At 35.9% G+C, this 16273-nt stretch overlaps 2 protein-coding genes across 3 annotated transcripts; one reads left to right on the top strand and one right to left on the bottom strand.

Moving 5' to 3' along the window:
* Window positions 1-211: 211 nt before the first annotated feature.
* On the top strand, window positions 212-7875 carry LOC104118382 (uncharacterized). The gene is made up of 6 exons (XM_009629610.4): window positions 212-820; window positions 4616-4778; window positions 6385-6561; window positions 6664-6747; window positions 7073-7154; window positions 7268-7875. Exons 1-6 carry the CDS (start codon window positions 399-401, stop codon window positions 7705-7707), a joined length of 1368 nt encoding a protein of 455 aa, XP_009627905.1. The 5' UTR covers window positions 212-398; the 3' UTR covers window positions 7708-7875.
* Window positions 7876-8563: 688 nt separating this feature from the next.
* LOC104118383 (uncharacterized) lies at window positions 8564-12300 on the bottom strand. Of its 2 annotated transcripts, none has more exons than XM_070177639.1 (2): window positions 12152-12300; window positions 8564-10555 (listed from the first exon to the last, which is right to left on the bottom strand). In XM_070177639.1, exon 2 carries the CDS (start codon window positions 10551-10553, stop codon window positions 9018-9020), a length of 1536 nt encoding a protein of 511 aa, XP_070033740.1. In that variant the 5' UTR covers window positions 10554-10555; window positions 12152-12300; the 3' UTR covers window positions 8564-9017. The 2 variants fall into 2 exon arrangements, with proteins under 2 accessions (XP_070033740.1, XP_070033741.1); XM_070177640.1 differs by lacking the exon at window positions 12152-12300 and adding an exon at window positions 11345-11456.
* Window positions 12301-16273: the final 3973 nt, after the last annotated feature.

A 16273-nucleotide genomic window follows, 5' to 3' on the forward strand; every position in this document is an offset into this window, starting at 1 on the left:
TATGTTAAGAAACTTCCTTTTTATTTTTCAGCAGAAACTTCTTTCTTTAACCAAAAACAAAACAAAAAAATGAAACTTCTTTTCAACTTCAAGTCCCATCATCCTGCGTAGTCGCACGCGCCAATATCCAGATGATCGAAGAGTTCAGATATTACCACGTGTCTATTCCGTACAAAGATAAAAACAGTACTATCTATTTCAATTCCCTCCTACTTTTTTTCTTTTTTTCTTTTTTCTTTTTTGTCTTTCTTCTTCTTGTGTACACCGTCAAAGGCCAAAATTGAACTCTTCAATCTGCAAAATTCTATGTAGCTTCGTTCCAATGCAATCTCCAAACTACCTCTTCAATTAGCTCTTAGAATTAAGGCCCCAAAAGCCTTGTCAAATTGAACCAAAAAATGGAGGTGGAGAGGTGGGTTGGGTTGGTGGAATTGATAAACAAGCCAGCTATAATGGAAACATTTGTCGACATTTTGGTATGTATTGTCCCGATTTGGGTCGCGATCATGATCGGGTTAATGATCGGCTGGTCCTGGCGACCTCGTTGGACCGGTCTCGTGTTTTTAGGATTCCGGTCTAAACTCAATCGCTTTGTTTGGACCGTTCCTCCCGGTTTTGGTGCTCGCCGTCTTTGGTTAGCCTTTACTGCTCTTTCAGCATTCTCTGTTGGTAGGAAACTTTGGTTTAATTTCCAGGGCAGGACACGTAAGCCTTCCGCGGTGGCCGCGGATTCGGGTCAAGTGTCGGTGGATGAATTTGGATCATCTTCAGCGATTTCGGGTCCGGGTCCCGGTGAAGGGAATAATGATTCCGTCACCAGGTATGTTTTTAATTTGATTGTAGTATCATTTTTCAATATATACATATGCGTGCTTTTATTTCTAGGGTTTCCATATTTAATTTCGGTTTCATTTAGTGTGTACAATTTTACTGTTTCAATTATCATTGAATGATCTGTGCTGTTTCATTTTTATGGGAATAGTAGGCCATTAGTTGGTATAAACTTCAATAATTAACCGGAGAGTAGAATAAAAATCTTTTCCAATATAGAGTCAAATTTGGGGATTGATAATGTTGTGGTCTGTGCTGGTCGTTGGAAAAGAACAAAACGGCCCAACTATGTTTTTGCATTGAATTTGAGCTGATCTTAGCTGATTACAGTGCTTTTCAACACCTTATAATCTGCTTGTACATTATAGTGTTTCAGGGCCACCTACATGGTCCAATTATGTGAGGATGGTTAGAAAAAAGTAATGCTTTTTTTTTATAATGAATTTGAATTTGAAGAAAGCAATGCTTCAAAATTTGAGATGTAAAATGAATTTGAACTTTTGAAAATTGTGAAAGTTATATCGTGTGTCATTTATTTCGTATTGTCGTAGATATTTCGGAACATCCCAAACTTTAGTGCATGTCACATAAGTTGGTACAAGAGAACATGTGTGATATTGTAAGTCAAATGAATATTGACTAGCTTGGATATTGTTTTGTAGTTTCCATTTGGTAAAAGTTTCTTGCTAAATTTTGACATGACTTTTTGCCCAAAAATGCAAACATTGCCATCATCAGACTGAAAGTAATTTTAATTTCGAGAAATCTAACTAAAAGGGAGCTAAGTTTCATTCAACTATATGCAGTTGTTATCTGTAAGATGAGGATATGAGCTTGGCCTTTTCATTGTTTAGAACGAGATGAAATTTTGCAACTATTACTCCCTCTGCCTAAAAAAGAATGACAGTGTTTAGGAAATGAGGATCAGGCCATCTAATTTTCGGTGTGAATACGGACGTTGATTCCTGATAATCACACTTTTTTGTAATTGGAATTTTTTAAAAATATTTGAAAGACTTGTAAACAGTAATAGTGTCGAGTAAATGGGACAGTGTTTTTAACCGAAAACTTTAACTCTAGTTTAATGGATTCTTTGGTATTTGAGAAGAATGAGGCCATAGTGCATTAATCTTGCCATATGTTTCATGTGATAGGAAAATACTAGCTTTTGTAGATGTTGCTAAAACAATTATTTGATGTCCTATGATGCTTGATATCCGTTTATGCCATGTCGACAAACTCTGACTAATTAATGTTGACTTGAATTGAATTGTGCATGAGGTACAAGTCTGGAAATTTCATTACATTTTGCTTTTGGGCAGACAAGAATAAGCATTTGCAACTCAGAAGGACTAGTTGAAAATTGAAGAAAGGATATACATTAATCAGAAGTAGTTCAAAATTCTGATGTAGTTGTTGTGCTAATATCCCTTCAAGTGAACCTTCCACAGGTTAATAATGATTGGGAGTTGCCATGATTGTTTTTTAAAAAGGTAATGAGGAAAGAGCTGGGAGAGTTTAGTTGTGTCTCTGTTTTTTTATCATTTGCTCTATATTTGAGAGAATTTACACTAAAACTAAATTTCTCAAAGAGATGAAAGAGAATGTCTTAGAAATAGGTCACTTTTATACCTAATGCACTGAAATGCCATTCTATAAGGTGAATGTTATGGCCAGTTTATGTGGCAAACACCAGTATATCTGTATGTATCACAAGGTAAAGATCAAGATTATGGTTATTTGTCCAATTTGTGCATGCAAGCTGCCCAGACATCAGGTCATTAAAAAAAGTAGTAGGAGGAGAAGGGTATACCACATTTTTGTTTTCAAACTCCTGCAACTTCCTCAATCGGGGAGGTATTCTGTGCAAGAAAGTCTTGTTTTGTTAATTAAACTGTAAACGAGGTAGAAGTCTATACTTCATTTTGCTTTAGACCCTTTTATTTACCCTAATCAAATGCTACACTTCTGTAGTTGAAATTAGGTAACAACAAGTTCGTATACGTACTTTCCCAAAATAGAAAAGTTACTAGTTCATGCACAGTTCCACTCTTGCTGAAAGTATAGTTATTGCATTGTGTTGTAATGCTCAGTGTTGTGAAGAGCGTGAAGCGAGGAAAAGCGACAAGCCCCTTTTCTCTTAAAGCGAGAAGCGAGAAGCGAAGCACTCGCTTTTTTGAAGTGAAGTGGAATTTTAAAAAAAAATATTAAAATAAATAATACTGCATAGACAACACATGTAACTGTAAGCAAATGTTTAATACTTCAATGTAAAAACTAAAGAGTAGTATCAATTAAAGCACAAAATGGGCATCCTATTCTTCTACAAGATTTTGAAATTCTTGTATACCACTATCATTATTATATTGCTCGTCAACTTCTTCTTCATCAACTAGGGACAAAGTAGTTGCTTCTTTTCCCTTCCTCTGTGAGCTTGAAACGAAAAAATTGGGCAGCATTTCAAACGAAAAAACAGTGCAAGAAGAAGAAGAAGAAGAGGAGAAGAATGAGAAAGAAAAACTGAAGGGAAAAAAAATTCGCCAGCATTTCGCTACTATTTGGACGCTGAAACATTGAAAGAAAAAGAAAAAGAGGAGGAGGAGGAGGAGGAAGAGGATCTTGAAGTTGAAAAGTGTAGAAAACTTGAACCCTAGGTCGCTGAACCCTAGGTCGCCTCTTTCTTTCTCTGTTGCTGCTGGTCGATGATGTTTTAAAAAAAGAACAACTTTTTTTAATTAAATAGGTTGGCAACCCTGTAATAGAGAGAAACGCTCGCGTTCGATGGCTCGCTTCGCTTCTCGCTTTAAGCGAGGAAGCGCTCGCTTTTCACAACACTGGTACTGCTATTATTGTGTGAGATGTAACAGACTGCAGATGTGGAAAAGTGGTTAAATACGTGGACATGTGTATGCTCCGTTATAAAAAAACGGTACGTATGTATGCTCATTTATAGCCCAGAATCATTGACGACTTTTGCCACCTTTAGATATTGGAAATGGTTATACTATTTGAGGGATTAGAAAAGAGTAAGCTGCTTTGATAAATTGGGTTGCTCCAAGGGCAAGAGAAACTCCGTCCCCAACCAAGGGAGTTTTTGAATCACCAAGTGAGGGAAGTGGTCACCGAATGAAGCTTGGTATTTAAGTGGTAGCTGGGTATAGGGGCGTGCCCATACTCCTTCACAGTGTTTCAAACTTGAGGACCAACTGGGGTTGGCCAGCTAACTTGGCATTCTTACTAGTCAGAAAAAAATACAAATAGATTACATTTTTTGTCTGTAGCATATGTATCTTTTCTTCACTGTATGATGCAATTTGATATTAAATTCATCTGGGAATAAGTCGTGATTGGCAACTGTCATTGTTCAATTTTTGCCAGACATGGAACTGTTTACTTTACCAGTAGTTCAATATAGTTTTCGTGTTGCATTATTACCTTTTTTTCCAATTAGATACCTTCTTTATGTGCAAATCATGGTTCTCAAGTATACGCGAAGAATGAAAAGTTTCTCTTTCTGCATTTATAACTTCTTCTGTAGTACTGAACAAGGCAGGAATAGTTGTTTTTAAGTCATTTAAGGCTAATATTTAGAAGAGGATTACTAGACACTTCTGGTGAAAATGAGAATGCTATCAAAACTAATTAATGGACTCCTAGTAATATGCATTCCTGCTGATTGTTAAACGAAAATTTCAATACTACAGAGAACTTTCATCACCCTTTTAGATGATTTTGGTCCCTTTATTTGGTTAGACACATAAGAGCATCTACTTTGTTCCTGTAGACATATTACTGGAACCTCGGAAAATGAGGGCATTGTGACAGAGAAAGATCTGGAGCACTTTCTGCATCTTCTAGATGGTAAAGATGGAGAGATGGCATGGCAAACCATGATGGACCGCTCTACATCAAACTTCACATATCAAGCTTGGCGGCATGAGCCTGAGGTCAAGTTTACCTAAATTGTGATATGGTTGTCAACATTTCTGGTTTCTAAAACCATTTCTCTTGAGAATTGCTTAATCCCAACTTTTACTTACATTATGAAACTTAATAAGCTACAAGGCTAAGACTGCAAGTGCGTGTTACATAACTGCAGGAGAAGCATTAGGATTCCTCAGAAAATATTATCTTCTTTTGACCTGTAATACGACTGGTATATGGGAGCATCTAGTCCACTTCTAAATAGTTATAGCTTAAACAATCCCCAGCACAACATAATCTGCGTTGAGCTATTTATATGTTTGGTACTTCTATTAGGACTCATGTCTAAGCTACGTTCTTTTGTCGGCTCAATTCCATTTGATGTCTTGATATTTTAACTTTTAAATGATCCAAAGGCGAAAAATTAGCCTTTACTTTTTCCAAGTCAAGGATCAAGTTATTTTTTCTCTTGAGGGTCAGGTCGCATAGGTTAGGGGTTCTTGTTTTGGGGGGCGAACTGAAGATGTCATCTGTTAATAACGTAGTAAATGACTTGATATCGGTTTTTCTTCTTCCTGCAACTTTTAGATGCATGAATTAGTAAAATATTTTCCAGTATTTCATATAATTGGACGGTCTTTTGTAGTAGAGTCACTGCTCTTCCACAATGAGTCCTGTTGCTGACACAATTTAGATGCTCATTTTAGGGAACGCCGGAATATATTATCATCTTTGCTTGCATTTGTATACTCTTCTGTACTGTTCCCTAAATAAAAACAGGGGAAGATCTTTTAGGTTAACTTCTTTGAGCTTTGATTTATAATATGTGCTTTCTTCCTCCTAGGAAATGGGGAGCACGTGTTTGTGTTCTACTATATCCATATTATTATTCTGACATGGCAAAATAACATCAAAGACCTAGCTTGAGGGAGATATGTACCTGCTTATTGCTCCTTTTTTTTAAAAACAAAATGTTTTTGTTGGTGTATCACTGCTTTATGGCTTTTATGACAGATTAATTCCTTTTGCTACTTTCAAATCCTCATTCAATTTGAAATATTACAGTTATATTACTGGGAAATTATCAAAAGTACAAAAAATGTTTTGTTAACTCTTGTAATCCTCCATTAACCAGACCCTTTCTATGCTCTTCAGCTAGATACCAAATTTGATGTTGTATCGCTGGATTAAGTATAAAATATTCTCTCTCTTTTTTTGAATTTTTTATGTACTCCCTCCGGTCCATAATAAATGACCTTTTGGCCTTTTAATTTTGGTCCAAAATAAGTGTCCTTTTACATAATTGAGAAGGAATTAACTTTATTTTTCCAAAATTTGCCCTTATTTACATATTCCAATGTGTCTAGTTAACAATATGCAAATTTTAATTAAAGGGTAATTTAGTCGAAATATCTTTTTTCTCAAGGAGTTAGTATTTTCTTAAGGGGTGTGCCAAAGGCCAAAAGGGCACTTATTATGGACCGGAGGGAGTATTTCCCAAGCCGTAATTGCTTGTTTTGTTGCATGATTTGCTAGGTGACTTTGTCTATGACCAAGGTTTTTCTATCCATACAGTTAAGCTTCCCTGTTATCTCTTACTAATTCTAACAGAACCATTCTATTTGTCAGATGGGACCAACAATCTACCGAACCAAAACTGTTTTCGAGGATGCAACTCCTGAGTTAGTCAGAGATTTCTTCTGGGATGATGAGTTCAGACTAAAATGGGATCCTATGCTTGCTTATTTCAAGATATTGCAGGAATCCCCACATACAGGATCTATGATTATCCACTGGATTAAAAAGGTTTGTTGCTCATCACTGTGGCAATGTTGCTGTGAGAAACTCCTTGTGATTCATTTCTTCCATTAGCTTCTGTACTCACGAAAATTGTTTTTGCTGCTACAGTTCCCGTTCTTCTGCAGTGATCGTGAATATATCATTGGTAGAAGAATATGGGAATCTGGGAAAACATACTACTGTGTAACAAAGGTGAGCTTTAGGGGGCACGTGTAAATTTGATTGTTGCGAATGCTTCTAATACAAGTTTTAATGACTGATCTGTGTAATTTTTTTTTTTTTGTTAGTGCTTCCACCCAATATTATTCAGGCCTTCTTGGACTTGTGAGGCTACCGTGTCTAAAAACCTTTAGTGGCTCCCATGAAATTCATAAATTTACTTATTTGTACTTGGAAAAATTTCTCCAATATTACACTTTTTCTTGATGGCTTGTTTAGTTGGCTTGTTAATAACTCTACTTTTCAGAAACCATGTAGTTACACATCATGTTCACATCTTTAACATGATCTTCCACAGAGTGTACCATATCCAGCTCTGCAAAGACGTGACAAGCCTAGGCGTGTGGACCTGTACTTCTCAAGTTGGATTGTTAAGCCGGGTAGGTAGCACCATTAATAACGGGTGTTCAAAAAGGATTAACTTTGCAATATTCCTACTGCATGTTGCTTAAGTTGATTTTTACTCAAGTTTATACTTCTAAAATGGATGCAGTGGAATCGAACAAGGGAGATGGACAGTTATCTGCATGCGAGGTCACTCTTACTCACTATGAAGATATGGGCATCCCTAAAGATGTTGCTAAATTGGGAGTTCGGCATGGAATGTGGGGAACAGTCAAAAAATTGCACAACGGCTTCAGAGCATACCAGAATGCAAGAAAATCAGAGGCAGCAGTTTCTAGGTGTGCAATGATGGCACGAATCACTACAAAAATCTCGTTTGATGAAGGTGTTGATGCTTTTGAGCGAGTTTCTGCTGAAGGTAGAGCTGGGGAAATCCAAGGCCAGAGAGGAGATGGTGGGATAGATTGGAAATGGGTAGCTATTGGAGCAACAGTTGCTGTAGTCTGCGGCCTTCGAACCGGCATGATAGGAAAAGCAGTGTTACTTGGAGCAGGGCAAAGGATTGCTCGGAGAGGCAGAAATGCGTAGTGGGGAGTGGTAGCCAGCACCTATTTGTAGCAATACGACCTTATTATTATTGTATTATTCTTTATTGTTTTACACTAAAGCCTTTCGTGCACAGAACCAGGCATTATGAAATCATTTTCAACTCTTGGCATAAATATTTTATTTTATGTCAAATATTTTGCCCTGCAACCTAAAGTATCTTTGATTCTTATGGTTATGGGTCGGTCGCTTACCCTAGTGTTCTCCACTTATTCTTTGTGTGATTCAAACCTAGCTTATGAGTTTGCTAGGGATGGTGTTTGGTTCCATTTGAGTCGGTTTTATGTGGAGAATGTATACTGAGACAATGTTTGTTTACACTTGATGGAAGTATGAATATGACTGAATGAATCAAATCTCACATTAAGTCTGAAAATCGTTCAAACCTTTCAAATTCCTTGCTCTTGTATTTTCTTCAAATAATAAATTATAATTAATAGTATCCTCCTTTTCCCGATCTATCTCCCGGTAGAAGCACAACATCCATGGCGAAGGACTCCTCAATCTCCCTCTTAATATCTCACATCTCCTCAGTCGTCAGCTCAGTGGATGAAGTAAATTACGGATTCAGCCTTAACACAAGGGAAGCATGAAACAATAAATGGAAATTGCCACAACCATCCATTTTCAGTTCCTTATATCAATTTCCATTCACTGTGACAAAACATGACCAATCAGTCAATCAACTCCAGCAGGTGCTCTCTCTGTGTCTGTCTTTCTGTGTGTGTGTGTGTGTGCGCGCGCGTGTGTGTGTGTGTGTGTGAGTGAGTGAGAGAGAGAGAGAGAGAGAGAGAGAGAGAGAGAGAGAGAGAGAGAGAGAGAGAGAGAGAGAGAGAGAGAGAGAGAGATTTTAAGCTTTTAGCATATCAACACAGTAGCAGTTTATAGAAAACATAAAAATAAATCTTTGAACAATAATTAAACATGACATAGATCCACACCATAAAAGAAACGAAAATTTTAAAGTATATTTTGTTCCAACTTGGTTTTTCGTCTGCCAATCTAACTGAATCTTTCAAAATGCATTCCTCCTTCCATTGAGAAGCAGTCGCTTCACTTCTACACTTCTACTCGGGAAAAGATGGCTGTGTGCTGAAGAAGAGAGATTGTCGTCACCATATTTATGATGTTTGCATTCAAGGTGAATAACAGGAAGAAACATGATGGAGCAAAATCACACCTAGCGGACTCCGGACCTAATTGCTCCAAACAAAACTGATTCATTGAGCTTTTACTAAATTCATCAGAGAATTTAGCATCCAATAAACAACGCGCAGGTTCAAGTATTCAACTCACTCCCTCATGCTATCATTGTCAGCTTCCTCTTCACTTAAATCAAGATCAGCCAACAATTCCTCCAATGCGACAGTAGGGGCATCATCCCCATCAGTCACAGAAGCCATTTCTGATGGCTGATACTCCCTGTTGCGATAAAGAGATATGTTGAACCTCAAATCAGGATTCTCCTCTAAATCTCTTAAGAATTGTTCATACTCAGAGCTCATCTTCTCTTCATGGTCTCTACCCTTTACATTGTCATCAATCTCCATATTTAGAGATTTCAGTTTCCATGAACGAGCCTTCCCACGCTTCTTCTGCCATTTCTCTTCGTAGCTTTTCTTAACCAGTATCACATCTGGGAGAACAAAACCTTTATACTTGTCCAGCTCATTATCATTACTATTAGCAGCATATAAGTCATACCCAAGTGCATAATCCCCAGGATTTAGAAGATGCCCCAGATGTGTTCGTACGTTGAAAATTGTATCATTCTTGCCAAAATCAGATACACGAGCTACTTGGACATCTGCCAAAGCGTACTTAGATCCACCAATATTGACCTCAGAAGAAACACTCTCAACATCTAGAACTATATATTCCACAAGCTGCCTACTCGAAAGTAGGGACTTAAAAGACGCCCTCCAATACTGTTCCGCGTCCAGAAAACAGTTCCTGAGAGTAAATGGGTCAAGTAAAGCAATGTTATTACTCACCTTGGTGCAGATCACAAGTGGCCCTAGATTCCCCAAACCATCTTTAACTTTTGGCGGAAGACAAATCAAGTCCTCACGGCAAACTGGGCAAATTTCAACTGAAAAAGTATACTTGTAGTTGTAAATGCTGCTCTTGGTATCATGAGACACCAGTTGTTTGTCATTACGGCTCCGAATTGGAACCACTTTCCCTATAAACTCCACAAATTTCACAGCATGACTGCGATTAGAGAAGAAAATATCAATTCCTTGATCCATTTGCTTAATCCTTATAGCACGAGCAGCGGCATCATGCTTAAGAATAAGCTGTTCCAAATAGAAGAACGTCCGCCTGTGAGAAACATGCTGTCGCAATTGCACTGCAGCCACCCACTGGTCGGGATTAGCCTGAACCCTCGTACAAGATTCACACATTTGGTCTTGGATAACATATTCAACAGTGTAGGCCTGCTCAAGGATAGCTCCGTGAAGAACCTCTTTCTGAACCTTCAGCTTGACTTTGATTCTCTTGGAGTGAGGTTCAGTCCAAATGAACTCTGCATGTACTAAACGAACTTTATTCAAATTCTTCAACCTCTTCACACAGAATGTCAGTAGCTCCTTTGATTCTAATTGGGCTTTAAGCCAAGTCCTCGGAGGCTGCAAATAGCTATCACATTCAGGGCAATGACATATGATAACATGCTTCTGGAGACCTTCTGTTATGTCAACTTCAGACCTCAAGCAGTTGGCACACATATTGGCAGCATTTGGTTGCATAGAAATACCACATTTGCAGCATAAAACACTTCCAATTGTTCGATGCACTGTAAACATGCCCGTGTCTTGTGCCATGGCTAGTAAGAGACAGACAAGACATTAGTAAGCATAATAAGGACCAAAACATTATGAAATATGCATCAACAATTTTAAGTTACCAAATCAAACTAACAAGTATGTGATAATTTGCAACGCAAAAGTCTACGGTCATATCTGGTCGGTAAAAGATTTTTTTTATGTACTGCAGCTCCAAATTACCATAGAAGCTACAAGGCGCCAAGGACAAGCTACTGGAAATTTAATTCCAGTAATCTCAATGCTATGGCTTAAAAAATAAGTGAAAAGGAAATATAAAGGTGGAATACATTTTAAAGCCATGATCAAGAGTTTTTTAATTTTTCAGTTAACTTTAAGGCTTTAGTCCAAGGATAGAAGAAGCAAAAATAAGTGCACGTCTTGAACAGATTTAAATTAAAACCAGATAAAATTTTAAACATCACCTACAGTTTAGATTCCCCATTAATTAATTTCTTCTATCTTTCCTTAGATAACAGCTTAAGACAAAAAGGAGAAAACCGTGATTGTGTCTGTAAAAAGGATCTAACTTTATGTTTCCTTTTCACTTCGTTTTAGAAAAAAAGAACACCTTCATCAGAAAATGGTACATAGATAGAACCAAGTATCTTTCCTTTTTAGTTCGACTGTTCATTTCAAAATTGAGGCCACATACATATACAAACACATATAAGAGCATTCTTTTACAGATCAACAACATATAAGGCAACTGAGCAAGACAAACAAATATTAGCATTTCTTGTTCTGAAAGCTCAAGTGACACATATAAGTCAATGTCTTTGTTCTAGTACCTCAAAAGCCAAAAAAAAAGTGCCACCTTCGGTATTTCATCCAAATGTGAAATGAATTCCAGTATCACCCAAAGTATACAGCAATGGCTTGGGCTGATCCTAAATATAGCCACCAGTTCCATAGATTTCGACATCAAACCTAAAATAAGTTTCAGGGGATAAAAATAGCCGCAAGGCTTTGGTTTAACAGAAAAGGTAATCCAACATGAGATGCATGGTATTCGCATGTTGCAAGTCCGCATCCTGACTGGTATTTAAGTGGAGAAGGGTAAAGGGAAACGTTCATTATCCACACAGTTCTGAAACTAGAAGCCATGGATCTCTCAATTATCAAACAACAACAACAACAATACATCTCAATTCCAAGCTATTTGGAGTCAGCTATATGAACCCTCACTATCCATGTTGATCCATTTAGAACGGTCTCAATCCAATATTCAATAATTTCTTTAACACTAGAATTTCTCTACATTTTCTACTGATATACATCTCTAACAAGATCAAGAGACTCCTAGAGATATAGGACCTAAAGTAAGTAAAAAAAGTATTTTGTCTTGAGGAGCAAAAGGAAAAATAGAGAAAACACATACAAAACAAAACAACAAAACGAGTTGTCAGTTGAATAGAGCATACATCAATCAACCACGGCTTAATCCAAAACTTGTTTTGCTCCGCTAAATGAATCCTTTATATATGTTAACAGTTTCTTAAATAAAATGAACTTTATCAAAGAAACTCATGTATTAACTGTGAAATTAAAAACCCAAAATTAACTCAAAATGAATGGAAATCAAGTAGAGAAATTACCTGTGGAAGTAGAGTCGTAGGCGGAGAGACGGAAAGAGGCAAAGAGAGCAGAAATGAGAAAGATACCTAAGTCCTTTTGGGGGATTTTAGTCACTTCTTATTTTTTGTAAAATCAGGATAAGTAAAAAATATCATAAGCCGAACCAGGTAGTATATGATATTGTAAATAATATTAATATTCATAAATAAAGTTTTGAATAAAAATTGTACACGAAAAACTAAAGTATAAAATTTTACGAATAATCAATGTGAATTATTGTATGATAACTTGTTTGCCGTGGATAATTCTTTAATAGAATACAGCTGTTTTTCCTATTGACAAAGAATTAGTAAGAAGAAATTTTTTTTTTTAATCGAAATTTAGAATCTGATAATTACTCGATTATCTCCATACACCCACATGGATATAATAGAAGGAAGCAATATGGAGAAGAATATAGCTAAATTATGTAAGAAAAATAACTAAGTAGAATCGGGGACTGCCCGACGAATTTTGTGGCCAAAAGTCAAATTTTATAAGGGGCCTTAACTTTTTTTTTAAAATATTTATTTATTTATTTAAAGTCTATTTTTTAAATTTTTCTTAGATACAAAGTAATTAATAATTTTGTAATAATCAATAACTCCTAATAAGCATTTCTCAGTTGACAATATAGCTAATCCATTTAATCTTTCTCGAGACGTTGTTGATGTTAGGTAAGATTTTATCAATTTTAATTTTGACAACTTCTTTCCGCTGAAGCAACGGTAATAAGATCAGTTATTAGCATTATTCCGTAAGCAATATAGACATCTGGAAAAGAATCAAATTTTTATATTTGATTGAGTGTATCAATTAAACTGCTACTCCGTCTTCTAATTATACTATTTTCTTTGATACTTTTAATTTAGAAAATAAATCTAAACCATCAATATCGAATTGATTATTATGCTTTAAGGAACATTCAAGATTGAGGTAATATTTTTTAAAATTTTCATCATCTAGTAATCTTAGTTTTTACCGCTAAATAGAAAATTTAAAATAATTTCATATGCTTAGAATTGTTCAAATCTATTTTGAAGTGAAAAAATAGTCTTGTCTACTATGTATAAAAGTAATCAACTCTAAAGGACTCTTCGAAAGATTATGAGATTTCATTATCAACATTCTCATCAAATTGTTACTTCCTATATATTACACGTTTCTTACGAAATTCGAGTTCGATATTCATTTCAAGTGCAATTTTCTTGGCAGAAATCATAGTAGTTATATATCCTTCTTCTCTATATTTGTTAAAGAAAGAAATCAAACTTTTTTACTTCATAAATTTTTTTAAACTTAGATATAACCTATTAGTCGTAACAAAAACTGGGACATTCACAAATATAGGGCCTAAAGCAGTTGCTTTACTTGCTTTATGGAAGGGCCGCCCATGACCAGAATTAGAAAAAAAGCTAGCTAGCATAGTTCTTTGCAGTTCAACATTTTTGTGTATGTCCAGTGCATATAGCGAGCCGAATGCGTGAATTTTTTAATTTTGTCAGCAATTAGAGTCTTTATATTTCCAAAAATAATATATTTAATTTGGTATCTGTCACGTACATGAATTATTTTGAATTTTACATTTTCCGTCTCCCAGCATTTTCTTTTCGTTAAATTCTCTTCGCAGAAAGCTAGATGCTGTTTGGACATATTTCGTGGATTTTAATTCTAATTTCCTTTATGGTTTTGTTCATTTGATTTTTTCATTTTTTCCAGTTAATTAGGTTTCTCAATATTTTGAATCATTCATATAACATATAACTTTTCCAGCACGTTCATTGTTCGTATTAATTGATCCCCCAATATTTATTTTGTTGTCGCAGATCAAATACCTTATTCAAACATATATTCATAAGTCAAATCAACATTGATGAAGAGTAATTCATGTATAACGAACAAAAGGAATCAGGAGGTACAAAAGAGTAACACAATCATCAATTGAATCAGACAAGATACACGTAATTCAAAAAACTTCTCTAACCTAGAACCCAACAATCTAAACAAGGCATAATATTTCTTTAAAAAACTCAGCGTCAAATATAATCACTTACCTAATGTTTATTTTTATTTTAAGTTTTGGCTTCAACTGTGAACCATACTTATTTTATGTGATATTTCTAATCTCTAGATGTCCCGTCCAGGAAAAAGTTGCAAAAGAGAGCAGGATATAAATAAAATTACCTTGTCAAGTATTCATTACTTTTAGAACTTTTCAAACATTTTGCAACCGTGCTCCTACTTAGGCAAGCAAATGCAATTTTCTAAAACCTAAACAATAACAAAGATGTCCATGTGTTCATTAATGTAATTAGTACACTAATTAGTAATGTTAGTTCTTTTTTGAAGGATTGTGACTTTTAATAAAGGAATATGAAGGATGTCTCGATTATATGAAAAGTGAATCAAACGGAATTGGGGGTTGCTAACAGGAAGCAAAGACTAAAGTGGTGATTGTTCCTTTCAAAAGTTAACAGACACGTCCCATAAGAAATATTTTCCTGTAAGTAAAATATTAAATAATTATTTAAAAGGACATTTTAGTAACTTAACTTTTTATTTTGGGGCTCTCATTTTTAATATAATATAAATAATATAGATAAATGATCAAGGTCGATAAATAAGAGAGATGTTACATAAGGCGGTAAGGAAAATGATATACTATTGGAACTCTCCGTTACAATCGATTATTTTATATTATATTATACTATAATTCTTTATAACTATTTTTTTTACCTATGATAGCAATATATATTATTGAATGACAGTCTTGGAGTAACGATAAAGTTATCTTAGTGTAACCTATAGGTCACGGATTCGAACTATGGAAGCAACCACTAATACTTGCATTATGATAGGTTGTTTACATCTCATCCCTCGGGGTTGAGCTCTTTCCCGGGTCGTGCATAAATACGGAATGCATTATACATTATTGTATAATTCTTAAATTATCTCTATTTGTGGACATACTTTTAGCACATGCGATCTCGTTTTTGCGAGCCAAAACGTTGCATTTGCATCCTTCACTGACTTGTCCAATTTGCGCACCTGCGAGATATTTTTCGCATCTGCGATATCGCAGAAGCGAGCACAACTCCGCAGAAGCGGACGATCACCTTGAGCTGCATTTTTCGCATTTGTGGTCAATCTTCCGCAGACGCGACCTCGCACATGCAGTCCCCAATCCGCAAAAGCGAATCAACAGGGCTCACATCACTTCGCATAAGCGACCAGCTTCACGCAGCAGCGGTCACGCACCTGCGCACCAAAATTCGCAGCTGCGACGCACCAGCACCAGCAGCCTAGAAATTCACCAAGTCCAAATTCCGAACTGTTAACCGTCCGAAATCCACTCGAGCGACTCAGGAACTCGTCCGAATATACCAACAAGTTTTATAACATAACACGAACCTACTCGAGGTCTCTAATCGCATCAAACAACGTCAAAATTACGAATTGCACATCGAATCGAACTTATGAATTTTCAAACTTTCCATTACAAAACTCGTGCCGAAACGCATCAAATCAATTCGGAATCACTTCAAATTTTGCGCACGAGTCATAAATGACATAATGGAGTTGTTTCAATTTTTGAAATCGAAATCCAAACTTGTTATCAGCTGAGTCAACTCCCGGTCAAACTTATGAATATTTCAAATCTTCAACTTTCTATTTTTTTTTTGCCAAAATGCATCGAATTGTCCTACGGACCTTCAAATCCAAATCCGGACATACGCCTAAGTCCGTAATCACTATACGAAGCTATTGAAATCATCAAAACTTCATTCCGGAGTCGTTTTGCTCAAAAGTCAAACAAGAATTATTCTTTCGATTTAATTCCGAACCTTCCGAAAACCAAACTCGACCGCACACACAAATCATAATATATATTACGAAGGTTCTCGGGACCTTAAATCGTTGAACGTGACACTAATTCTTAAAAAGACAAGTCGGGTTGTTACATTATGGTTCCAATTTACTTGTTTTAGTAGTATTGGCTTGCTATTTCACATTGCATCTTGTTCATTTTTTAGTTAGAATTGATATATTAGATTTGTCAAGCATTTGAATAATGTTATGACATTATATTTATAAATATTAAT

The sequence above is a fragment of the Nicotiana tomentosiformis genome, chromosome 6 (assembly GCF_000390325.3).
Source record: "Nicotiana tomentosiformis chromosome 6, ASM39032v3, whole genome shotgun sequence".
Lineage (NCBI taxonomy): Eukaryota > Viridiplantae > Streptophyta > Magnoliopsida > Solanales > Solanaceae > Nicotiana > Nicotiana tomentosiformis.

What these genes read in the sequence shown, in the direction of transcription:
- LOC104118382 (XM_009629610.4), top strand. Translation starts at nt 399, where the DNA reads ATGGAGGTGGAGAGGTGGGTTGGGTTGGTGGAATTGATAAACAAGCCA. An exon ending in TTATCCACTGGATTAAAAAG is followed by an intron (nt 6,562 to 6,663) that starts GTTTGTTGCTCA and finishes TTGCTGCTACAG; the next exon opens with TTCCCGTTCTTCTGCAGTGA. An exon ending in CATACTACTGTGTAACAAAG is followed by an intron (nt 6,748 to 7,072) that starts GTGAGCTTTAGG and finishes GATCTTCCACAG; the next exon opens with AGTGTACCATATCCAGCTCT.
- LOC104118383 (XM_070177639.1), bottom strand. Translation starts at nt 10,553, where the DNA reads ATGGCACAAGACACGGGCATGTTTACAGTGCATCGAACAATTGGAAGT.